Source organism: Engraulis encrasicolus, chromosome 1 (genome assembly GCF_034702125.1).
Source record: "Engraulis encrasicolus isolate BLACKSEA-1 chromosome 1, IST_EnEncr_1.0, whole genome shotgun sequence".
Taxonomy (NCBI): domain Eukaryota; kingdom Metazoa; phylum Chordata; class Actinopteri; order Clupeiformes; family Engraulidae; genus Engraulis; species Engraulis encrasicolus.
In genome coordinates, this window is record NC_085857.1 from 8,050,042 (window position 1) to 8,075,503 (window position 25,462).

A 25,462-nucleotide genomic window follows, 5' to 3' on the forward strand; every position below is an offset into this window, starting at 1 on the left:
TGCATAGTTCTGGATTAATCGCATTTAAATATCTGACTTGAGATTTTGAATAATTACAATGAATAAGCTTAATTCGATTAATTAATTTCAAAGCCTTTAGATTAATTCGATTAAATTTTTTAATCGAGTCCCAGCCCTAATAAATAGATCTTCTGCAGACGGTGCGCTCCCTGGCTGGCGTTAGCCTGATGCTAAATGTTGTGTATTGTCTGTGTTTGGTTCAGGTATCGTCTGCAGACGGTGCGCTCGCTGGCCGGCGTTAGCCTGATGCTGCGGCTGCTGTGGGCGTGCCTGCGCTGGGACGACATGGGCGTCAAACCCTCCGCCAACGCCGGGACCACCCGCACAGGTGAGCGCACAGGTATCCTTGCTGCTCTTTTCCTACTTTCTATTTTCCCTGGGGTGCCTTCCAATATGCAACCTTGCGTCCTCCACGTGCTTGTGGCCTCACCCTGCCTCCTGGCCCCTCCTCCGTGGAGAAAACAATAGAGCTTTTGCGAGATATTGAAATATAAATGCTGCTGTTCAGTGATGTCGTCATGACATATTACTTCCTGGTGTGAGGCCACAAGCATAAGTGGAGGATGCAAGGTCACATATTAGAACGCACACCCTACCTGCCACTTCCTGCTCTGTGCATCGTTCCTTTAGTTGTTAGCTGTACCGATTGTCTTTGTTTCCCTTTCATTGCTCTCATCACTTTCTCCTTAGTTGTGACTGTTACCTTTTTCACGTTACTTTTAACACTTTATTCCTACTTGTGACTATTTTGTTCTTCACTTTTGTTGCCTTTATCAATTCTGTCAATTTCTTCTTCGCTATGACTTTTGTTTTTTTTCACCTCGTTGTTTTGCTGTCTCTGCTTTCCTTTATTGTTCATAGTTACTCTGAACTTCCCTGAACCCATGTTCATTTTTTTGTTGTTCAAATGAAGACTCTTTCCTTCCACAAATTGAATGAAGCATGGATATGTGTATTGAAACGTTAACATGTCATTGACTGTGATGCTTTTGGCCCCGCTCCGCCACAGAAACCTCGGAGACTGAAATCACCACCACGGAGATCATCAAGCGGCGAGACGTGGGCCCGTACGGGATTCGCTCCGAGTACTGCATCAGGAAGATCATCTGCCCCATAGGGCTCCCCGAGGCACCCAAAGGTAACACTCCAAACTTAAAGAAGCAGTGAGTCAACCAAGAGGCATATCATCTACAGAATTACAGAATTACAGAATTACGTCTGTCTGACCCGGCAATGTAAGAATAAAAGAAAAGAAAAGGAAAGGAGAAAAAAACGTAGTGCGATCTATTCCCTAATTACTACGTTCCTGCATCCTCCCTGGTAGCCAGGCAGTGCCCTCCTAGTGACGTAACACTTTCAGCGTTGCAACTATTCGGGTCAAGAGCAATGCAAGTACTTTCTGAGTTCCCGCAAATACGGGAACTCCTCCCACTTTGTCGATAAGCAAACAACCATAAGCAAACCAAGGGAGGCAGGTCAACCATGCCATTTGGGAAACGTTAATTGTTATGCTCCTGGTCAGACCAAGTCTCGTCGATGATAATCAGGCTACTTCCTTGCTCCCACAGAGACCCCGACGCCCCAGAGGAAGGGGCTGCGATCCAGCGCCCTGCGGCCCAAGAAGCCAGAGCCCAAGAAGGAGACGGGGCCAATCATCATCGAGACCTGGGTGGCCGAGGAGGAGCTGGACCTCTGGGAGATACGAGCCTTCTCAGAGAGGTGTGGCAGGCAACACAGTCCTATCCCCTGCTATGACAAACAGCTTTTTTCAATCGAAACGGTTAAGCTACGATATATGCACATTATGTAGTTGTAAGGTATGCAAGCCTTCGCAGAGAAGTATGGCCACACAGTCCCATCCCTTCTCTGCCATGTCAAACATAGTTTAACCGTTTCGATTGAGAAAACAATGACGGATATAGTTGTTTGATATGTTTTCATTTTTGTCACCCTCTATCTTCTGTGAGAGACATAGCTTTGATTGAAAAAAGCTATGCCATATGCACATTATGTAGTAGTTAGGCATGTTTTCATTTTTGTCACCCTGTATCCTCTGGGAGATACAAGCCATGGCTGCTCAGTGATGTGTGACATGACAAACATAGTTTGCTCAATTTTCCGTGTTAAATACCTAACCGTTTTGATTGAAAAAAAACAAAAACGTATGCTCATTGTGTAGTTGTTAAGCTGTTTTCATATTTGTCGTCCTGTGTCCTCTGGGAGAGCCGAGCATTTGCAGAGAGGTATGGCAATGCACGTGATACACATGATTAAGAAAGCTCGATTTTTCATTACCTAGCTCTACACCCTTTTCCTCTATTTTTCCCTATTTTAGGAAAGAAAAGCAGAATATCCAAACATCAGCACATATTATACTCATCTCTACACCTCATTTCCACTCCTAAAGAGTGATTGAGAGTGCTGTCCTTTCTTCTTTTTTAAAAGTTATTAGCACCCAGTTACTTTCAGTTTTGTAGAGTTGTCGATGTTCTATAAATGTCATCTGCTGAGCTTTTTTTTCCCCCTTACAAACTATGAATCAAGCGAAAGGGAGTTTTTCCTCACCCCTGATGCCACCAGGGGCCGCACCTGAGCGCCCAATCTCTGTGTGACTATCTATGACTTATGATAGGCCCAGCCACTATGGACCTTACACATCTAAGAATCCTGGTCCTAACCTACGTTGACCTTATGACTCTACATTCTCTGTCTATCTCTTCTTCCTCTGCCTTCCTGCTTTTTCTGCCTCTCCTCTATACCTCTCCTTTTAAATCTATCTCTAACAATGTTTTTTTTTTCCCATTTGTTAAGCACTTTGAGTTACATGCCTTGTATGACACAGTGCTATACAAATACAATTATTATAAATTATTATTGCTGTAATTTCCACTCCTAAAGAGTGATTGAGAGTGCTGTCCTTTCTTCTTTTTTAAAAGTTATTAGCACCCAGTTACTTTCAGTTTTGTAGAGTTGTCGATGTTCTATAAATGTCATCTGCTGTGAGGCCGAGCTGTGGCTCAGTTGGCTGGGCACTCGACTACTACACCGGCGACCCGGGTTCAATTCCAGCCCAACTGCCGAGGTCATTTTGCCGAGCCCCCCCATCTCTCTCTCTCCGCCCGCGGTCATTTTGCCGAGCCCTCCCGTCCCCATCTCTCTCTCTACTGCCAAGGTCATTTTGCCGAGGCCTCCCCATCTCTCTCTCTACTGCCAAGGTCATTTTGCCGAGGCCTCCCCATCTCTCTCTCTACTGCCAAGGTCATTTTGCCGAGGCCTCCCCATCTCTCTCTCTACTGCCAAGGTCATTTTGCCGAGGCCTCCCCATCTCTCTCTCTACTGCCAAGGTCATTTTGCCAAGGCCTCCCCATCTCTCTCTCTACTGCCAAGGTCATTTTGCCAAGGCCTCCCCATCTCTCTCTCTACTGCCAAGGTCATTTTGCCGAGGCCTCCCCATCTCTCTCTCTACTGCCAAGGTCATTTTGCCGAGGCCTCCCCATCTCTCTCTCTACTGCCAAGGTCATTTTGCCGAGGCCTCCCCATCTCTCTCTCTACTGCCAAGGTCATTTTGCCGAGGCCTCCCCATCTCTCTCTCTACTGCCAAGGTCATTTTGCCGAGGCCTCCCCATCTCTCTCTCTCTACTGCCAAGGTCATTTTGCCGAGGCCTCCCCATCTCTCTCTCTACTGCCAAGGTCATTTTGCCGAGGCCTCCCCATCTCTCTCTCTCCGGCCGCTAGCTTCCTGTCTCTCTCTCCTGTCCTGTAATAATTAAGTCGAAAAAATATGTACAAAAAATGTGCCATGCTGTGAAAAGATGCCTTGTGAAAAACTTAATTAATTGATAAGCTGGGTTTTTCCCCCACAAATATCAATGCTTCCAAAAAGAAAATGGTGATTAATTGCAATGGATTTTTTTTACCTCGATGAACATTTTAATGGACTTCAGTAGATGAATTCTTGTCTTTGTTTTGCGTCCGGCAGGGTGGAGAAGGAGAAGGCGGCGGCCGCGGAGCAGGCTAAGGTTAGTGCACGCAGGAAATCTCTGGAGCTCAAGGCCCGAATGGGGGCCCGAATGGAGGTTCGGGTGAACCTGGACCGAGTGGATGTCGAGCAGGTGGGGAAGGAAGACAGGAGTGTTTGTGCTGCCGGCCGATAACCTGCGACAAACCCCCGTTTTTAAATAAAATCTAACTTTGTCGTCTGATCTAACCTCAAAAGATTTGAATCCTTTTCAACAACAGTTGGGCTAAAAAAATGTTGGTTCAATTGACACCTAAATTCTGTCTTTCCACCGATTCGGTTTGTTTGAAATCTACTAACCCACTTCGAAATTGCCCCCGTCCCTCACCCCACCCCACCCACTCTCCAGCACAAGGTGATCGATCTCAATCGGCATTTCACAATCTGCAATAATTTGAAAAGTTGAAATTGGAAGGTTCCGTCTTCTTCTTTCCTGGTGTCGGGACTGTCTTCTCTCCTCTCAATCCTCTCTGCATGACGGTGGTGATTTCTTTTCTCATGTGACGTGTATGTTGTTCTTTGATACGAAGAGATGAGAGTTGTTTGATTGGTTGTTGTCTGTGGTCGTTGGTTGTTTGTCATCACAGAAGGCCAGGCAAGGCAAGGCAAGTTTATTTGTATAGCACATTTCATACACAAGTGCAACTCAATGTGCTTCACAAAATTAACAAATGCAAAAAGAAAGGAAACATGGAAGAAAGAAGGAAATAAATTAGTCAAATAACTTTTAAAACATTAAGATAAAACATAAGGTAAAATGATAATAATAATAATAAAAAATAAAATAAACGTAAAAATAAAAAATAAGAATTTAAGCTAGGGGAAAGCATCTGAGAACAGCTTTGTCTTGAGTCTAGATTTAAAGCTATCAATAGTGGGTGCATTTCTTACGTCATCTGGAAGCTGGGTCCAAAGGTTTGCAGCATAGAAGCTAAGCCTCTCCACACTTTGTTTTGACTTTTGATCACAGAAGCGTCTGGATATCCAGAAGTCGGGTGGCACCGCAGGCAGCGCGGCCGGCAACGCCAGCCCGTCCACGCCCGTCTCGTCGGGCACCAAGGTGGTGGTGGGCTCCCTCACCGGCCAGGTGGCACCGGGCACCAAGGTGGTGCTGGCCACCAAGATGGGCACGCCTCTCACATTCCAGCAGAACAAGAACTTCCAGCAGACCTTCGCCACCTGGGTCAAGCAAGGGCAGCCTGGCCAGCCATCTGGTAGGATGGAATCCATGATGAGTTTTAGTTGTTCATGGCTTTTATTTATAGTTTTATTTTATTAATATTTTATTTTGTGTATTTTAGCCTTTATTAGAGAAAACACTGAGGGAGAGAGTGACAGGATATGAGGGGCAGAGAGAGATGGAATAGGGTTGGGGAATCACATCAAATTCAAACCCGAGTCACTCTTTTGACTGTATGCTGTATGTACAGGTGTATTAGTGCCACAGCACCTCCTGATTGGTTAATTGGCGATCAATCTATTAATTGACTAATTGTGTTATTTGACATTCTCAGTTTTCCACATATAAGTACATATGATGCAGCTCCATGCGGCCCGCACCACCTATTCAGTTACGGTTGGTCCACTTAATCGCATGCCCAAATCTAAGTCATTCCCCATAAGTATATTTATTATGACTATCTTTCTTTCTTTGCCTGGTAGTTCAGTAGACTCGTTTCTAAACTGCTTGAAAATAAACCTGGACATTTGTGTAAAACCAAGTTGAAAAGAGGACAAGTGATGGACTTGTAATTTTAGCCTAAAACGTGGCAAAATAAGTCAGTTCATAATTTCAGATTAGTCAAAGAAGCACTGACTGAGTGATCCTGCTGAGTGATCTGAATTGCTCGTAAAACAAACAAAGAACGGTTGAAAGAATGTCTTTGTGTTTATCCCAGCAGGCCCCTCTTGATATTTTTGAGAATTGAATTTGTGGGTGTTGTGGTTTGTCGGCGCAGCTTTCAGCCAAAAAAATGCCAACACTCACTCTCGATACTTTTTCAAAAGTGTCCACTTCAATCCGTTTTGCAAAAACTTGCAATTAAATCACCGCAAAGTACACACGTCTGCAGGCAGGCATCAGACAAAATGTTACCCTGGGCCACATATGACACTTAAAAAGGATACGATTACGCCATGTTACGCAAGATAAACATTAGGAAATAAAGCCAGACTTCAAAAAGCACGTGTTCCGTAGCGAGTCAACATAGCGGCGGGCGGTTCTGGTGGTGTTCACCATGATGGGTTATGCTAATCACGTAACAGATACTGCAGCAGCTTTTAGATGCAGCCAGCGTTTCACTTGTCTGTGTAGAGCTGGGGTTCCCAAACTTTACCGTGACAAGGCCCCCCATATACTGTTAAATTCCAGCCAAGGCCCCCCTTACATGGGTCGTGCTATACTTTTTCTGCCAGCCTGCCGCGGCCCCCCGAGCATCCCTTTGCGCCCCCCCAGGGGTCCCCGGCCCCCACTTTGAAAACCACTGCTGTAGAGCTGCGGCCCTTTAACCTGCGGGTGGTTGTGCGTGTAAATGACGGTAAATTAGTCAAAAGTTCAAAGATCCATGCACAGCTTCTAGGTGCTGGTAAACGCAGGAGTGTTCAATACTTCAAAAGAAAAAGTTTACCACACACTTGTTTGACTTTATGCTGTTTTATTCAGAGCGAACAACGCGTTTCACCTCTTGTGCGTCACCAGGTTTGCTCTGCGCTTGCCTGGGCGAACCTGATGACGCACAGAGGCAAAACGAGTGTGCGGTAAACTTTTTCTTTTTGATGGTAAATTAGGGATGAGCTTTTGAAGGAGGGGAGGAGGAGGGAAAGGAGGGGGTGTAATATCTCAAAACACACCCTGCAACGACTGAAGATAACTTCTCATTTGTCTATGCAGAGCGGTGGTCATTTGACCTGTGGGCTGGTTTGTGAAAAGTGAAAGTGAAGTGAAAGTGAAAGCCCATTGGGAAACTCCAACTCCCATTGTCATTGTGACACAGCACTCCACAGCACACAAGTGAACACTGCACACTGCACACAACGAAATTGCATTTATGCCTCACCCGTGCAAGGGGGCAGCCCTCAGTGGCGCCCCATGGGGAGCAGTGCGGTGGGACGGTACCATGCTCAGGGTACCTCAGTCATGGAGGATGATGGGGGAGAGCACTGGTTGATTACTCCCCCCACCAACCTGGCGGGTCGGGAGTCGAACCGGCAACCTCTGGGATGCAAGTCTGACGCCCTAACCGCTCACCCATGACTTTGTGTTAGTAAAAATGTTGTTGTTGTGCTGTCGTGTCGAGGGAGGGGAAGAAAGGGACGGTAGCAAATGGGCTTGGTGTTGCCATTCGTAAAGCTCCGCTCGATTCACATTGCTCTCCATGTGTTGTCTGGCTCGGGTCTTCTGGAAGGCGATTGGTCAGGTATACCAGAACCAGAAAACAACGACCAATCAGTGAACAGGGGAGAGACGAGGGAGGGGGCTTATGAACGATGATACAAACAAACAAACATTGCACATCACGACCAAACTTAAAGGGACACTGTGTGAGATTTTTAGTTGTTTATTTCCAGAACTCATGCTGCCCATTCACTAATGTTACCTTTTTCATGAATGCTTACCACAAGCATCAAATACTAAGTATTCATTATGATTGGAAAAATTGCTCTTTTCATACATGAAAAGGGGGATCTTCTCCATGGTCCGCCATTTTGAATATCCAAAAATAGCCATTTTTAGCTGCAAAAATGACTGTACTTGGACCATACTAGAAAATATTTGTTTAATACTTAGTAAACTTTCATGTAAAGATCAAATTTGGCAATAGGCAGCCCAATTTCAATAAGCAGCATAGTTGCAGTACCTTTTTTGACCATTTCCTGCACAGTGTCCCTTTAAGCGACGGTGTAAAATGGGATACATATTTTCAAACGCGACTAAATTCGACCCTCCCGCCTCTCCTGTAAATGCTTCTTGAGAACAGGCAGCGGCAAAAAACGACAAAGTGAGGTCTGTAAGGAATATTAACTTTGGAACTTAAATGAATTTCCACTTGACAATGATTTAATGTGTCTATAAAAATGTTTTGGAAGGCCTCTCTATGTAGTACAAACAGTACCATCGACTAGGGCTGCACAATATCAGAAAAGAATTCGATACTCGATAACAGCATGCAATACATCGATAACGATATTTAAACGATATTTAGAAATATAGCAGTGTGTTTTTATTGTCACTAATTTGTCGGTCTGTGTGGGGGGCGTGGATTTGGTCATGGCAGGCTTCTTGCGCATATGTTGATATTCAGCTAATGATTGGACTGCACAGAAATGTTTGTTTTACTTGTTAGCGATAATTAAGTCACTTTCGCGATTTTACGCATATCGCCACTATTGATATCGCGATTTCGATACAGTTTCGATATATTATGTGCAGCCCTACCATCGCCATACCTCCTGAATACTATAAACCTGTATTGTGTCCCCCCTACTAAAGCGTCTACATAAACCTGTATTGTGTCCCCCTAAAGCGTCTACTATAAACCTGTATTGTGTCCCCCTAAAGCGTCTACATAAACCTGTATTGTGTCCCCCTAAAGCGTCTACATAAACCTGTATTGTGTCCCCCTAAAGCGTCTACATAAACCTGTATTGTGTCCCCCTAAAGCGTCTACTATAAACCTGTATTGTGTCCCCCCTACTAAGGCGTCTACTATAAACCTGTATTGTGTCCCCCTAAAGCGTCTACATAAACCTGTATTGTGTCCCCCTAAAGCGTCTACATAAACCTGTATTGTGTCCCCCTAAAGCGTCTACTATAAACTTGTATTGTGTCCCCCTAAAGCGTCTACTATAAACCTGTATTGTGTCCCCCTAAAGCCTCTACTATAAACTTGTATTGTGTCCCCCCTATCCTAAAGTGTCCCCTGGCGGTACCGTCACCGCGGTTGCCACCTCCTCGTCTGGCCAGACCTTCCAGATCACTGGCACGCCGGTTTCCATGGCTGCTGGCAAAGTCATCACTGCCAAGCTGCCACTGCCGGCCAATAGCAAGATCGTCACCCTAAACGTGCCCACCACGCAAGGAGGTACACGGAATACAAAACAAAACTAAAAAAAAAAGACAAAGAGAACTGAATGGGCAACAACATCTCTCACACTGTCCTGCAGAAGATTTGGTAGTCATGGAGGGTGGTGATATCGGTCATGTCACTATCATTATAAAAATAATATGATGCAAAGATATATTAATTCACATTGGCAATACAAAATCTTTCAGGGAGCCTAGTCAAGGGAGGTGGGAGTTTTTTGTTGCCAAGGCGGACACCTGAACTTAAAATCTCTGGGGGAAACCTTGCCCCCCTTAGCAGGCTTTTGAGGGGTGTTGCTGGGGTGTCGGGGTTGGAATGGGCGATGTTTTGTTTTGGGGTGCTGTGGCGTCCTGTAATGTGTTGTGTCGATGCTTAACGTAACGTGTTGTGTTGTTATTGGCCTTTCTTGTCTCGGCTCTGCTTCTCGCTGGTCTTTCCTAAAGTGTTGCCAGATTGGGTGGTTACCCGCCCAATTGGGCTACTTGGAATGGCCATCTGCGGGTAAAAACGGGAAAAATGTTTTTTCCTGCAGTTTTGTGCCCATAGAAATCAATGTAATTTGTCGAAATTGGGCAGAATTAAGTGCATTTTGGCGTTTTTTGAGAACCTTTTTGGCGCGATTTGATCAGACACATCTGGCAACACTGCTCTCCTCACTGCATGATGGCATATGAGCCCCAGTGGTAACTCTTGGCACAGCTCAGCGCAGCTCAGGAGTAGCGCAGCGCAGCGCAGCGCAGCCGTGTCGCGTGTGGTGTCCCAGACATGAGACATTATTAATGCACAGTATTGCTTCCGAAAACAACGCCCCTGTTTTTGGTTTGGTGTTTCCCCGCCTTTTTTGAGGTAGTCTCTGCACTGTGTTAGTCAGTAGGCTTAAAATGAGCTTGCAACCGTAAGCTGTCAAAATGCTACTCATGCTCCAAGTCTGTGTTTTCTAAACTGGCTAAGCGCGGCGCTCTAAGAGGTCAGCTAGTGTTAGATGTGTGTGTGAAGGCGTAATATGACCCTAATTCATTCATTACTGTTCACAGTGTGCCAAAAGTACCCAGCATAGCAGTATGCATTACTTAGCATAATGAAAATAAGTAATGCATAGTTTGATACATTTTATCCAGAGCTCTAAATGAACACCAGCCAACCGGCCAAATGCTGGTGAAATTTGCGTTTGGCTGGTAGAAAAGACCAACTTACAAGCCACTTTGACCCATTAATTATTGTGTGTTTGGCTAGTTTGGCTAGAAAGATTAACAACTACTAGCCATTTTGGCTAGTGATGAACAAAGTTAATTTAGGGCCCTGATTGTATCTGTATCACTGTTCTCCTCCCAAATAGAAAAAAAGCCAAATGTTTGGCTGTTGGTTCAATGCCGAATAGCTCAATCGCCACAAAATACACGTGTGTACACACACACACACACACACACACACACACACACACACACACACATGGAAGCTGGCAAGGGGGGGCAAAGGGGTCTGTTGTCCAGGGCCCAGGGAGATAGGGGGGCCCATAATTGAGTCGTCATTACATTGACATTTACATTGGGGGGTGGCTTTCAGATGACTTTGTCCTGGGCCCAGCCAAAGCTGTCAGCGGCTTTGCACACACACACACACTTCCACTCTTTAACACACGGTAGGGAGCATCCACATATTTAGCGGATGGGCCAAATTACTCCAAAAACAAACAGCACGCCTGTCTAGTGACACCCGTTTTTTCCCCTCTATAAAGGCCTTCATAACAGGCAGGGCAGAGCAGGCGTGTGTTTTTCCAGACCAAGCGTTTTCAAGCAAAGCAAAGGGGGGGGGCGCCTGTTTGTTTTGGAGGAAGTTGAGGAAGTGAGCATGAAAACAAGTTTATCCTGGGGTCTGGCTGCCCCGACAGGTAAAAAGCAAAGCGAGCCGCCCGCCGCTACTACTACTGCTGCTGCTACTGCTGCTGCTACATAGAGGGGTCTCTTCACGTTTCCCCTCCACCACCTCAAACACAAGTGTGTCACTGACTCGGCAAAGACACACACACACACACACACACACACACACACACACACACACACACACACACACACACACACACACACACAGCCCCCAACCCCAAGAAGTGGTCGTTTGATGAGCGTCCAGGGCCCGCAAAAACCTGGTCCTAAAGAGATCGTCTTAACCCTGGTGGCTTTGAAGAGGGCGGAGGGGCCCCTTGAAGTGTATCTTGTGTACCCGATCTCCCTCCCTGAAGGAGCTGACCGCAGAAGCCGACCAAGCGGGAAGGACAAATATCAACCGCCTCGCTCTTAAGATGTTGCACTTTTTAAACGGGGGTAGGGGGGTTCTTCACAAAGGTTTTTCGACTTGACGCTGTGTTGATTTTTCATCGATTCGAACTATGAAAAGGTTACTTTTTTGTCCTGACAAAATGCAACTGTTTTAAACGTACGAGCGAGTCTATGCATCATTTATGAGCAAACCTGCCTTCGTTCCACCTCGCGTGCGCAGAAGCACTTTGAAGGGCTGGGTTTTTTACTCGGGCGACTAATATTTACCATGGCCGCCTTCAAAGGCTTCGGTGAACATTTAAGTCGAGAGGAGCACAAATAATGCTTTGACTTGAGCAACCGGGAAATTGAGTTCAGAGGAGTAGATGTGTGCACATCCCACCCGATGGGCCAGGTGCAGGACAATGAGAGCAAATCCAAGTGAAAAAGAAAAAGTCCGCAACACTGCTTGTCTACTGTGAATATTTAATAGAGCGCAAGGTTTTGACCAAAGACTTTGCCTGATGAAGACCTGAAGGTCGAAACGTTGCGCTCTATTAAATAATTCACAGTAGACAACCGGGAAATTAACCCACAATAGGATCCGGTTTAAATCCAGGAGTCTGTCCTACTTTCAACTGTGAATTTATTTTTTTCTTCTTCAGTTAATCAAGGCATAAGATGAATTGGAAGAAAATGGTAAACTAATTAAACCATGAAATCAAACATGTGCGTCTCCGTTTCATCTTCAGACACACACATCCTGGGTTCAGAAAGTCCACACAAAAAAAGTTCAGTCAAAAAATGTTCCGCCCACTGGATCCTGACAACCCAAATGGTCTAGTCCGTACTAATGGGGGAGTCCACTAAATATGTCGTTATTTGTCATGCATGGGCAATATTCATGAACAGTTGCAAACATCACATTCTGGTGCTGTGGCTTGTGGTGTTCTGTACCGTAGTCGTTAGTGGATTGGCACTGCCCTCACGATCCGATTCGATCACGATTCGGGGGGTTTCGATTCGATCCGATTCTATGCAATCCGATCCGATTCAATTCTACCATGCATTGCAAATGTTTCATGTTTAATCAGTCATGATGAGGCAATACAAGTAGTCAGATACTGAGCAACAATTTATTGGCTGTTTTCTGTATCAGTCTGTATCAGTCTTGCAATGTTTTGAAGTGCTATTATTTAATTAATTTGTTCCCGAAATATCCATGGAAGTAATTGAAACCTTGCCGGATCGATTCTGGAACTTGCCGGATCGATTCTGGATCGTCCATGCCCCGCATTGGATTGCATCGCCGAATCGATCATTGTTGACACCACTAGTAGTCGTATTGCATATATTGGCCAAGAGCTATCAAATGAAGTAAGTAAAAGCAGTCCAGAAAGATCCAAAAAGCTTGCCGCGTTTTCCATCCAGCCGGCTCAGAATCAGCTGATCATAGTGAGACGTCAAGGCGAGTGGATCAGCCAATCATTGAAGTCGCCCGTGTATGTTGGAAGGAAAACGTGGCGTGGATTTTGACTTTGGCTTTTACTTTCTGACAGCTGTACGTAGAGCATTGCCCAACAACCCGAGCTTGTGTTGTGTTGAAACATCTGCATTGTGGTGGTGCTTTACCGGGCAAATACACTGGCCGCGACAAGAGCGAGGCGAGCGACGGAAGTAATTGACTTTGTATTGAGTCGTGCGACAAAAGCAATTCTGGAGACTAGAGGCGATTCGCATGCCGAGAGCGACAGTTTGTAGTTGAACTCCTGGCTATGTCATGCTAATGAGCTATCACGCGGTTCAGCGACAGGCCGCGACAGCCAATGACTGTATAGAGGTCAGTGACCACAGCCAATGGGAACGTTTGAATGCTTGCGTCCTGCTTGTAACGGACATACTCTAGTCGCTTCAATCGCTCGTATCGCTCTTGCTGCACAGAAGCAATTCTCTGTCGCTTCAATCGCGTCACGGCCTGTGTATTTGCCCGGTTAGTGTGTGGACTTGTATGCTGCTGTATATTGCATGATGTCCACACGGCTCTTGTGAGCAGCCCCAAGTCTGTGTTGTGTTAATAAGCGACGCCTTGTTTGTGTGTTTGTTTGTTTGTTCGTTTGTTGTGCAGGTGTGATCCAGCAGAAGGTCTTGGGCATCATTCCATCCAGCGCCGCCGGCAACCAGCAAACCTTCACCACATTCCAGCCCCGCACCACCACCATCAACATCCAGCCCAACACACCGGGATCGCCACAGCAACAGGTAACACACACACACAGTCGCACACATAGACAGACAGACGCTAGACAGACACGCACACACACACACACACAGTCGCACGCATAGACAGACAGACACTAGACAGACACGCACACACAGCCCCCGGACAGCAACAGGTGACAACACTCACTCTCAAACACACCGGCGCACGCATAGACAGATAGACACTAGACAGACACGCACACACTCTCACACACACACACACACACACACACACACACGATCAAACATCCAGTCCCCGGACAGCAACAGGTGACAACACTCCCTCTCAAACACACCGGCACACGCATAGACAGACAGACACTAGACAGACACACACTCTCACACACACACACACACACACACACACACACACACACACACACACACGATCAAACATCCAGTCCCCGGACAGCAACAGGTGACAACACTCCCTCTCCAACACACCGGCACACGCATAGACAGACAGACACTAGACAGACAGACTCACACACACGCACACACACGATCAAACATCCAGCCCCTGGACAGCATCAAGTGACAACACTCACTCTCACAGACACAGGCGCACGCAGATGTTGACAGCCACACACACGCAGAGAGAACCGGTACACGCACACGCACACACACACACACACACACACACACACACACACACACACACACACACACACACACACACACACACACACACACACACACACACACACACACACACACACACACACACACCATCCTCATCTGGCCCAAATCCAGCAGCAGGTGCGAACACTCACATACACTTTCACTCACTCTCACATCTGACAGGTGCCAACACACACACACACACTCCCAGTCGGCCATAATTGCTTTAAATACATAATTGCTTCTTTGCAACATCTTCACAGCTTCCCTTCCTGTGTTAATTGGCCGGCTCTTTATTTAGGATTCCGTCTCTTCTAAACGCTGAGTGCCGTACGCCATGAGTGCAGAGTAAACAGAATTTAGTCGTCAGTCGCAGTTGAGTCGTTTGTTTATTATTATTTTTTTATTTATTTTTTTAATTGAACAGTGAGAAATAAACAAAAAACAAACACAGAAAAAAACCAAGAATATACCACACATACATCATTCATCATGCATCATCTTCAACCCTCCCATTCTGAGTCGTTTGTTTATGTTATTGTGTAACTTCTCCTCTGCAAGTCATCACGGTCGGGGGGTCAGATTCAGCCAGGCATGGTGATCCGCAACGCCCCCCTAGAGCTCCCCAACGCCCCCCTAGAGCTCCCCAACGCCCACAGCTCACCAACGCCCCCCGGGGAGGCTGTACCGCCCCCGTTGAGAAACACTAGTTTATATTATTGTGTACGTTCTCTGCAGGTGATCACGGCGGGGGGTCAGATTCGGCCAGGCATGATGATCCCCATGGTGATTAGCGCTGTAGATGGCGGTAACGCACGTCTTGCGCAAACACCTCAAAAAGAGAAGAAGAAGTGGTGGACAACGCCCCCTTAGGAGACCCAACTTGAGCACACGCTTTTGCATTGAGTGGGCGTGTTTTGTGATATCTTGGTTTGAATTCAGTATTTTTGATATTCTTGTGTATGTTCTCTGCTGCAGGTGATCACGGCGGGGGGTCAGATTCGGCCAGGCATGGTGATCCGCACGCCCATCCAACAGGGAGGCGCGCTGGGCAAGACCATCCTCCGCACTCCCTTGGTGGTGCAGCAAGGTAACCGTGTGTCCATCTCTATTTTATTTATTTGTTTGTTTGTTTGTTTGTTTGTTTGTTTGTTTGTTTGTACATGGGGAATGCCTCTTGAGATGCAACATCTCATTTTCAGTAGGGTCCCCTGTTGACATTGCCCTGATGAAGGCCACTCCTCCTTGGCCGACACATGTTGGCGTTTTTAACTTTTCTACAATGATTTAGCCATTTAATAAATCTATTTTAACTTTTTTGCGAAGAGTGCCTTGGATACTTCTACTCTTTTGCTTTCATTTTTTGACCAAAGAGCACCTTCGGACTACCAACCAAAAACGCCGTAGCCCTCCAAACTTTTCCTATTGTACGTGTGTCCATGTTGACATTGAGTAATTGTCTTCTTTAGAAACAAAGATAAATGTCCGCACACTGCTCCCGTGTTGCTTTTTTATTTTTTTCAAGTGAGCGCATTCGAGCTAGTCACTTCTGAAGTCTGATGAAGAGTGACTAGCTCGAAAGCGCTCACTTGACAAAAATAAAAAAGCAACACGGGAGCAGTGTGCGGACATTCATCTTTGTTTCTACAGTATTCTGGTCTGCGTGTGGGTCCAAAATATAAATGACGTCAATGAAATTGTCCTTCAGTGTAACGGATACTTTTGCTTACTGTAACTGTAAAAAAGACTATTTCAATTTTTTTTTTCATAAGTGAATGCATGAAAGCCAGGCCAAAAAAATAATAATAAAAAAAAAAACAGTTTTTTTTTCATGTTGGACGTCTTTGTTCGTGCGCGTGATTGTCCCCTGTCTCTGACCTCTGACCTCGTCCCCTGTCGCCACCTCAACAGGTCAGCAGCAGGTCATCTTCCAGGGCACGCCGGTGTCCGGTGGCACTGCTGTGGTCACCGCCGGGGGTCAGCGCGTAGCCGGGGCGTCGCCAGGACAACCCGGGACCCCCCAGACGCCCACGGGGCCCCGTCCCCAACAGGGCCAGGTCAAACTCACCCTGGCCCAGCTCACGCAGCTCACCCAGGGAGCACAGGTAAGGAGTGGACCCCCCCAACTCAACAATATCATATACAGCAGTGGTTCTTAACCTTTTTTTCTTAGCGCACCCTCTTCGCAGTGCCGAAGACAAGCCGCGCACCCCCAAAGCAAACTTGTATATGCACTAAAACTTATTTAAGTGATTAATTGCAATAATTCTTGCTAGATACATTAATAAATACTTTAATGATCAAAATATGGCAAATTTGCTTTTAATTTGGCCTAATTATAATGTTTACAAGCAGAGTTTTGGTCACAACCTCAACACAAACAAAATTCCGCGCACCCCCTAAAATTTCTGGCGCACCCCCAGGGGGTGCCCGCACCCCAGGTTAAGAACCACTGATATACAGGACCATTATTACATTACATTACATTACAGGACCACAACTCAACAATATAACATAAAACTTCCTCTACAACTTCATTACATTACATTACATTACACAGCTCACCCAGGGAGCACTGATCAGGACCCACCCCAACTCAACAATATTAACACTAACTTCATTACATTATATTAGGCAGCTTACACAGGGAGCACAGGTCAGGACCATTATTACAGTACATTACATTATAGGACCACCCCAACTGAATAACTTAATCTATTATATACATTATATATTAGGCAGATCATCCAGGGAGCACAGGTCAGGACATGCAGGTTCGCTCAGGCGTTGTGAAAAGCGTTGTTCGCTCTGAATAAACGAACAAAAAGTGAAATAAGTGTACGGTAAACTTCTTTCTTTTGAAATATAATCAACTACTTTGTTACACTACATTATGTATTTGGCAGATGCTTTTATTCAAGGCCATGCACTGGTATGGATCATAATCTCATACCTACAACTTAGTGCGCCATATTCCACTACATTATAGTATGTATTTTAGCCAAAGTGACTTGCCTGTACAAACAAGGGACAATCGTTAGCACACAGTATGGTCAGCACCATAAGCCCCCTAACCACAACTTCACCGGTGGTCTCTGTGGTGAATTTCTAGCATTTCAACATTTTTGTATTATTCGTATTACCTTATTGAAAGATAGTGTATTCATTTAGAGCTTTCAAAGTCTTGTTAGACTGCAATGTCTTTTGATTTTTTGATTTTTTTTTTGGGGTGCTTTTCTTGGCATAATCTACAAGCTCCTGCAACAACTTCATCTGCCTTTGCATGCTTGGTTGGTTTTCCTCAGCGCACTGTGAATGGCTGCACTGTGCTGTGCTGTGCTGTGCTGTGTGATGTTGTTTTTGTTGACCTGGCGGTTGGTAGTGACCAGAGTTTATTCAGCACATGTTGCATCTTAGAGTGACAAATGTTCAGAACTGAGTTTGAGGCTGGAAAGAGGAGCAGTCCAGATTGTTTTGAGTTTTGGGGTTTGCCACCATTGTGTACTTAGTGATATTGTCTCATTTTTGGAAATAAGCTCATATTACTCCTCCCCTTGAGTTAAATAATTGAGTTTTACCTCTCTCCTGTACGTACGTTCAACTGTTCTCTGAGTATGGCAGTGCAAATTTTACCTCCATGCTAGCAGTTAACATTGAGTCTTATGAGACCAGCTGGCGGCTGCTAGCTGGTCTCATAGAACTCAATGTTAACTGCTAGCATGGAGGTAAAATTTGCACTGCTGAAGGTAAAAGGTAATTTGGTAAAAGGTTGAAAGGTAATTGCCTGTAATGGTGTTGGACAGTTTCATAGAAAGTGGACTTTTTTTGTCACTTCTGTAAGACTAAAAACCACATGAGTTTCTATGATGTGAACCATTTTGTGAAATATGTGAACGGAAATGAAGCATGAGGTTGTTTCATATTTATTTTTCAGTGTTATACTTCCTGGTGTCCTGTCGTATCCTTCACACAGTATTGTTGTTTTCTTTATTTAGCAGAAGCAGCAAGGCCAGACGGTGGAGAGGCCACAGGTAGATGTCCCTTCATTTCACCTCTACACTCTCATATTTTATTTGTCCATGATTACTCCCGTCCTTTTTTCCTTTTTATCTTTATATCTCCTCCACCTATCCTGTGTCGTCCCTTCTCTTCTCTAGCCATTCCTTTGGTTTTCCTGTCTCTTTAAAGAATGTTATTCCTTTGTAGCGAACGCCAACTAGCAGAGTTTGGCGGCAGTCCACGTTTTAAATACACACAAACAACTGTCCTCAGGGTTGCATACTTTAAATATCAATTGACATCGTTTATATTAATCAGATTCATTACACTCACTACGTTTACATTATGTTTTTAATTCCGAATGAATAATTCTGAATTAAATAGTTCGTCGAGTTTACTTTGATCTTCCCCTTACTTCCGAATTAAGAGGCGTTTACGTGACGTTTTCAAAGCAGAATTAAGCTTTATTCGGAATTAATCCAGTTAATTCCTAATTAAAATGTCTCATGTAAACATAACCATTGATCTATTGTTATTCCTCAACTTCTCCAGTCTCCGTGTTTGTCAACATCTCTGCCTCTCTGTATCCTCTCTCTGTTTGCGGTGCAGGGTGCTCAGATTGGATGCATTAGATTCATTACATTGATGTATAGTTTTTTTCCAAACATTTCTTTATTAAGACATTGCTGTATAGTTATTCCTCCACCTCAGTCTCCATGCTTGACCATCTCTGCCTCTCTGTGTCCTCCGTATCTCAGGGTGCTCAGGGCGGTGCGCAGGGCTTGACGGTGGTGGTTCAGGGTCAGGGCCAGACGACGGGCCAGCTGCAGGTCATCCCCCAGGGGGTCACGGTGATCCCTCGACCCGGACAGCAGCTCATGCAGGCCGCGCTCCCCAACGGACAGGTGCAGCGCTTCCTCTTCACGCCCGTTCCCGCCACGCCCACCGCCGCTGCAGGAGCTACGGCCGCCACGCCAGGTAGACACACACATGCATGCACGCACACACACACACACACACACACACACACACACACACACAGGCACGCACGCACGCGCACACACACGCACACACACACAGCAGGAGCTACAGCCACCGGCACGCCAGGTAGCCAAACATGCATGCACACATTCACACACACCCCCATTCCCGCCACGCCCGCCGCCGCTACTGCCGGAGCTATGGCTGCCGCCACGCCAAGTAGCCACACACGCACACACGCACGCACACAGGAGACAATGAAACCTTCACCACTCAGCAGCTGCCACTGTTAAAGGAAATGCTCCCGCCATGGCAGGTTGCCACACACACACACACACACACACACACACACACACACACACACACACACACACACACACACACACACACACACACACACACACACACACACCATCCACTGAGTGTGAGAGTGGCAAGTCATTAACAGGTTTTGGTGTGGCACTGTTTTTTCACATGGCTCTAAGGATAGCACAGGCCAAGCCCAGCACACCCACCAATGGACAGAACGATTGGGGCCCTGAATAAAAACTTTAAAAAGCTTTATAGGGATGGTGAGGGTGAGGGGACATGGGGCAGAGGGGGTTTGTTCCAGGAGGGGTACCCACCACCAACAACATCTATTTTTTTATGATCTGGAAAAAATGAAGCTGAGATGAGATGAGATGGGAACATGACGGTAAACAGCAGGACTCTTACTGTGTAAAGAGGTGCTCCGCCCGCCCGCCTCTGTGACAATATACCTCAACAATAGGGCTGTAACGATATTGTATCGAACCGAGAAATCGTGATACACAGAGTCACGATACTGTATCGTGATACAAGGAGGCAGTATCGTGATACGCCCTTTCAAAGTTTTATTACCCAGAAAACAACCTCATGATTTGATGTGATAGTGTTTCCAAACTTCAGTGGAGATACATTTCAGAAATCGTGGGTTGTATCGAACCGTAGGTCAAAAATCGTGATACGAACCGAATCGTGAGTTGAGTGTATCGTTACAGCCCTACTCAACAAGCATCAAGGCCAACCTCTTTGGCCATAACGTTCCCCCTGACATATCACATATGGCATTTGGTGAAGTGTATGTGTGGGAGTAGCCAGCAAGCTACTGTTTTACCCTTTTTTTCCACTCTGTTTCAAAAATGGAATTAACCTGTTATGGAAAAATGTACATCTGAACATTCAAGGAAAACATTAGAACAAATAATGTCAGGCTTTGCTGGGTAGAGACTTTGTTAGTCAAAGTATTAAATGGCTCACTAACGGGCACGAGACCTTTCTATGAAAATCTGTGGACTGTGATTTTGTTTTGTACCCATTTAACGGCATGAGGCCTTTCTATGAAAATTGAAGCCTGTGATTTATTGTTGTTGTTGCACCCATCTAAACTGGGTTGCATTTCTTGAAAGCGTAGTTGTTAGCCAGTTAGCAACTTGGGTAGTTGCCAATGGGAAATTACATTGAGAACAACAAAGTAGCTAATGTAGTTAGCAAATGTTTTTGATAAACACACCCCTGGATTGTAAATGTGTTTTTGTGTTTTATGTGTTGGAGTAGGCCAGGGTCAACAGCAGCTGTCGGTGCCCACCCAGCCGCACCTTCAGCCGGGTGCCCAGTCCTCCCCGGCCCAGGCCGCGGCCCCCCTCCAGGCCGGAGCGCTCACCCCCCGCACCCCTCCCACCACGCCACAGGCCCAGATACCCCCCCACCCACAGGCACAGATGCCCGTCCAGTCTCCAACGCCACTGCAGGTGATGCCCACTGTGTTGTGCCGCTTATGTGCTTCTAAACAATGCCCTTCATCTCCCACTGTTTTGATGAATCCTGCTAATTTTGTATATATATTCTGCCGGCAACTTGCTCTCATCTGCTAGATTACAATGTTATGTGTAACAAAGTGGTAATAATGGTTTTGGAGCATTTCATATGAAGTGTCAAAGCCTCTATGTGGGGGTTTAGTGCGCTGCGCCACAGTGCCCCCCTGAAAGTGGACTTTTTGAAGCTTCAATAAGAACTTCCCAATAAAGAAAAAGACAAAAAAAAATTCGTTCAAATAATATTTTTTCCTATTGGTCGCACTTGGGGTCCCTTTTACGCCTTAAGCCAGGCTCAAACTACACAACTCCCGATTTTGTGTCCGATTTTGACGTTGGGGTGCACCACACACGTAGAGACAATTGCAACTGTCAAACTTATCCCTGATCGGAACCACCCAAGACAATGCCCAATGTTCTAATTCGAGTCGCAAATATCAAACAGTAGGCTATTTGATTTCTACGATCTGGGACTCTTTGAGCAGCCAAAATTCTATCTTAGAACGTCGACCACGACGAGGAAATCTTTCCCGACAATCGTTTGCGATGGTCCTGGGGGGTAACGTTCCAGCGATTGTCGTAAGGGGGGTTTTCAGCCGAAAATCGGGCTGATCATCGCATACTTTGAGCCAGGCTTTAAAACTAAATATTTAGTCTCTGTAACCGTGAAATGTCCTGTATAAAATGTATTCTTGACTTGCCTTGCTGTATCTTGTGTTGCAGGTGAAGGCCCTGGTTGGCCAGCCAGGTGCGGTCCTGAAGCAGGGCACCCCGGGCAGCGCCACCCCTCAGCCGGGTCAGCAGCAGCAGCAGCAGACGGTGCGGCTGCTCCAGACGGGTCCCGGCGGCACCCAGCAGCTCATCACGGTCCCCGCGGGCCTCCAGATCCAGCTGCAGGCCCCCCAGGGGGGCCCCGGGGGACAGCACATCAAGCTGCAGCTCCCCATCCAGCTACAGCCAGGACAGACGGTCGCCGGAGCAGCAGCCGCCCAGGGAGTGGCACAGGTGGCCGGCCAGCAGGTGGGGCCTGATTTCATGTACTGACCACTAGTGGTGTGGATCGGCACTGCCCTCACGATCCGATTCGATCACGATTCATGCGATTCTATGCGATCCGATCCGATTCAATTCTACGATGCATTGCATTACTGAAAGTAAAGCAAATGTTTACTTGTATTGCCTCATCATGACTGATTAGTCAGATACTGAGCAACAATTTATTGGCTGTTTTCTGTATCAGTCTGGATCAGTCTGTATCAGTCTTGCAATGCTTTGAAGTGCTTTCATTTAATTTAACATTCATTTGCTCCCGAAATATCCATGGAAGTAATTGAAACTTAAAAAAATTGCCGGATCGATTCTGGAACTTGTTGGATCGATTCTGGATCGTCCATGCCCCGCATAGGATTGCATCGCCGAATCAATCGTTGTTGACACCACTACTGACCACCAGGCCTGGCAGTGCTGAAAACACAGAATCGGGGGCGCTGTGGCGCAGTGCGCTAACATTTGGGCTTGCATGTCTCTTTTGGTGAATGTCAAGTTGTCATGACAAAGGCATCCAAAACTGTCAGGTCGACAGTATAAAGTGACGTAATTTGCTGCTTGGCAGTTAATGCCATTTGGTAATGCTCATGCCAAGTGTTTTGTTATAGTTATGAGTTATGGCCTAGTCTTGTCAGTCTTCTGCATGGGGGGGTGTCAAAGTGTTTCTGAAACTAGTTTAGTTATTGTGCCCATTAGCATTTTTATCTGCGTCCATTAGTTTGTCGGCAATCGTGTTTCTAAGTCTGCCCTTGTCTGCTGTTGTGTTTTGCGTCGTCAGGTGCAGAACGTGGTGACGCTGCACACGGCGAGCGTCCAGGAGCAGCTGAGACGCATCCAGCAGCTGAGGGAACAGCAGCAGCAGAAGAAGAGGCAGACACAGGAGGCCAAGAGGGAACAGCAGCAGCAGCAGGCTAACAACCAGAGCCAACTCATCCAGAAACAGGTGAGGAGTACAGTGGAGCCCCCTATAGTGCAGGTGGAGTACTACAGGAGGCCAAGAGGGAACAGCAGCAGCAGCAGCAGGCTAACAACCAGAGCCAGCTCATCCAGAAACAGGTGAGTATCATCCAGAAGCCCTCTGCTAAAGACCTCAAAGCATCCCAGAGCAGGCTATGGCAGCCAGATATTGATCCAGAAACTGGTGAGAATGGTCAGCCCCCACAGTAACATGCTGCTCAGGGTACCCAAGTCATGGAGGAGGATGGGAGAGGACACTGGTTAATTACTCCCCATGGCGGGTCGAGAATCAAACCATCAAACCAGCAACCCTCAGGCTTACAAGCCTGACACTTACCGATTATAAGGTGGATTTGGAAGCTTTAAGATAAGACAGTTGTAGAGAAGTATAGTCTCACAGAGGGCATTCGCTGGTCATTTCTAGCTCTTTGTCTTCTCAACGAGGCCTAGTAATAGCAGAGAGAGAGAGAGAGAGAGAGAGAGAGGTTCCATTGGCCCATTGTTTCCGGGTTCTATTATTGCAAGGGGGGGGGAGAATCCCCCTTTAGGCAGACCTAAGGACTGTTCTATTCAATGCTAGGAGTATTATGACACGCCCCTTTAGGCAGACCGGAACCTGTTCATGTTAGGCCCATAGCAACCTATTATGGTGGCATATCTCTATATACTTAAAGAATCTCTGGTAATATGCTCCGTATTATTTTCTCTGGTCCAGAGGCTTGAAGAGGTGAGGAGAGGGCCTCACGGGCGAGCTGCGCCACAGGGCCTAGCCCTTCCATAAACAATCGTCTGTCCTTTCGGCCTCGAGGCCGTGTGTGCATCTGGGTTTATTTTCTGAGCCACTGGCTGTGGACCTTTTGTGTGTGTGTGTGTGTGTGTGTGTGTGTGTGTGTGTGTGTGTGTGTGTGCGTGTGCGCGCAAGATTTGTACTATGTATGTGTAAAGAACGCTTATGGTATGTGTGTGTGTTTTCCACAGTATGTGTATCCATGCCGTGTACATGTATGTGAGCGTCCCGTGTGTCATGGTATATTTGTGTGTCTGGTTCTGTGTGTGTGTGTGTGTGTGTGTGTGTGTGTGTTGTAATGATGAATGGTATGGGATGAGAAAGATGTCTTCTCGTCTTGTCTGTATATATGTATCTGTCTCTGAGTCGGCCTGAGTGTTTGTGTGTTCTTGTCTCATCCTATTTGCCTTCAGTGCTAATGCTGCCGGTGTCTATTTTCTTTTTCCAGCTCGATTGTCAGGTCTGGTAGCCGTGCGTGCGTGCGTCTGTTCATGTGTGTTATGCCTGTACAGTACAGGTATGAGAGTTTGTGCGTCTGCCGCTTCTTGTGTGTGTCTGCTGTTGTTTTTCATTTTGTGCGAATGTGGGCGCATACAACTATTGAGGAGATTCTGTAAAACATTGCCTGACGTTAAACTGCACACTGACTTGTGACGTTAAACTGTGCACTGACTTGTGACCGTGTGTGTGTGTGTGTGTGTGTGTGTGTGTGTGTGTGTGTGTGTGTGTGTGTGTGTGTGTGTGTGTGTGTGTGTGTGTGTGTGTGTGTGTGTGTGTGTGTGTGTGTGTGTGTGTGTGTGTGTGTGTGTGCAGGGTGTGTGCAGGGTGTGTGCAGGGTGTATGCAGGGTGTATGCAGGGTTTTAAAAAGTATTAAAAGGTGATGAATTAAAAAGCCAAAATTGAATGGCCTTAAAAGTTGTAAATTTGCTGAAAAGGTATTATTTTTTGGAAAAACTATGTATTCTTTTTTTTTAGTTGTACCATTTTGACAAAAAAAATTGATTGATTCTGTATCTGAGGGCAATCATGGGTAGGCCTACGTGGGCGTCAGGTTGCCAACCTGCCAGGTGGGGGGAGTAATTAACCATTGCTCTCCCCCATCTTCCTCCATGACTGAGGTACCCTGCATGGTACCGTCCCGCCACACTGATACCTTTCAGGTGTCTTTTTGCAAAAAACGAAAGTGTAATGTAATGTTAAGGAGGTAGAAATGACAAAATATGTCTTGTTAATACTCGCATCGGAGTGTTGTGATGGTTGTAAAAAGAATCTAAAGGTAGTGAAAAAGGGTATGAAATGGTAGTAAATTTGACTTCAAGATTGGTGTATATACCCTGGTACATAAAGTGTGTGCATGTGCGCGCGCTGTCCTCATATTGAAGTGTGTGTGTGTGTTGTGTGTGGTGTTCCCTGGTGTTAAGACTGGTTCCCTGGTGCTTGTGATTGGCCTGGTATTAATCTGTGTACTCTCTCCTTTTCCTTTCCTGTGTGTGTGTGTTCCTCAGGTGGTGATGAAACAGAATGCGGTGATCGAGCACTTGAAGCAGAAGAAGACCATGTCCCCCGCCGAGAGAGAGGAGAACCAGAGGTGAGACACGCA

The 25,462-nt window shown here is 46.2% G+C and overlaps 1 protein-coding gene across 1 annotated transcript in view; it reads left to right on the forward strand.

Moving 5' to 3' along the window:
• bptf (bromodomain PHD finger transcription factor) overlaps positions 1 to 25,462 on the forward strand; it is a 110,741-nt gene that overhangs the window by 58,032 nt on the left and 27,247 nt on the right. Inside the window, exons 18-32 of the mRNA XM_063196175.1 lie at positions 225 to 349; positions 1,031 to 1,159; positions 1,590 to 1,740; positions 4,001 to 4,040; positions 5,010 to 5,253; positions 8,953 to 9,120; positions 13,501 to 13,634; positions 15,234 to 15,345; positions 16,167 to 16,360; positions 18,251 to 18,286; positions 19,013 to 19,232; positions 20,814 to 21,007; positions 21,794 to 22,090; positions 22,896 to 23,060; positions 25,368 to 25,450. Of these exons, the coding sequence (XP_063052245.1) occupies positions 225 to 349; positions 1,031 to 1,159; positions 1,590 to 1,740; positions 4,001 to 4,040; positions 5,010 to 5,253; positions 8,953 to 9,120; positions 13,501 to 13,634; positions 15,234 to 15,345; positions 16,167 to 16,360; positions 18,251 to 18,286; positions 19,013 to 19,232; positions 20,814 to 21,007; positions 21,794 to 22,090; positions 22,896 to 23,060; positions 25,368 to 25,450 (2,292 nt within the window). The remainder of the gene's footprint in view (positions 1 to 224; positions 350 to 1,030; positions 1,160 to 1,589; positions 1,741 to 4,000; positions 4,041 to 5,009; positions 5,254 to 8,952; positions 9,121 to 13,500; positions 13,635 to 15,233; positions 15,346 to 16,166; positions 16,361 to 18,250; positions 18,287 to 19,012; positions 19,233 to 20,813; positions 21,008 to 21,793; positions 22,091 to 22,895; positions 23,061 to 25,367; positions 25,451 to 25,462) is intronic.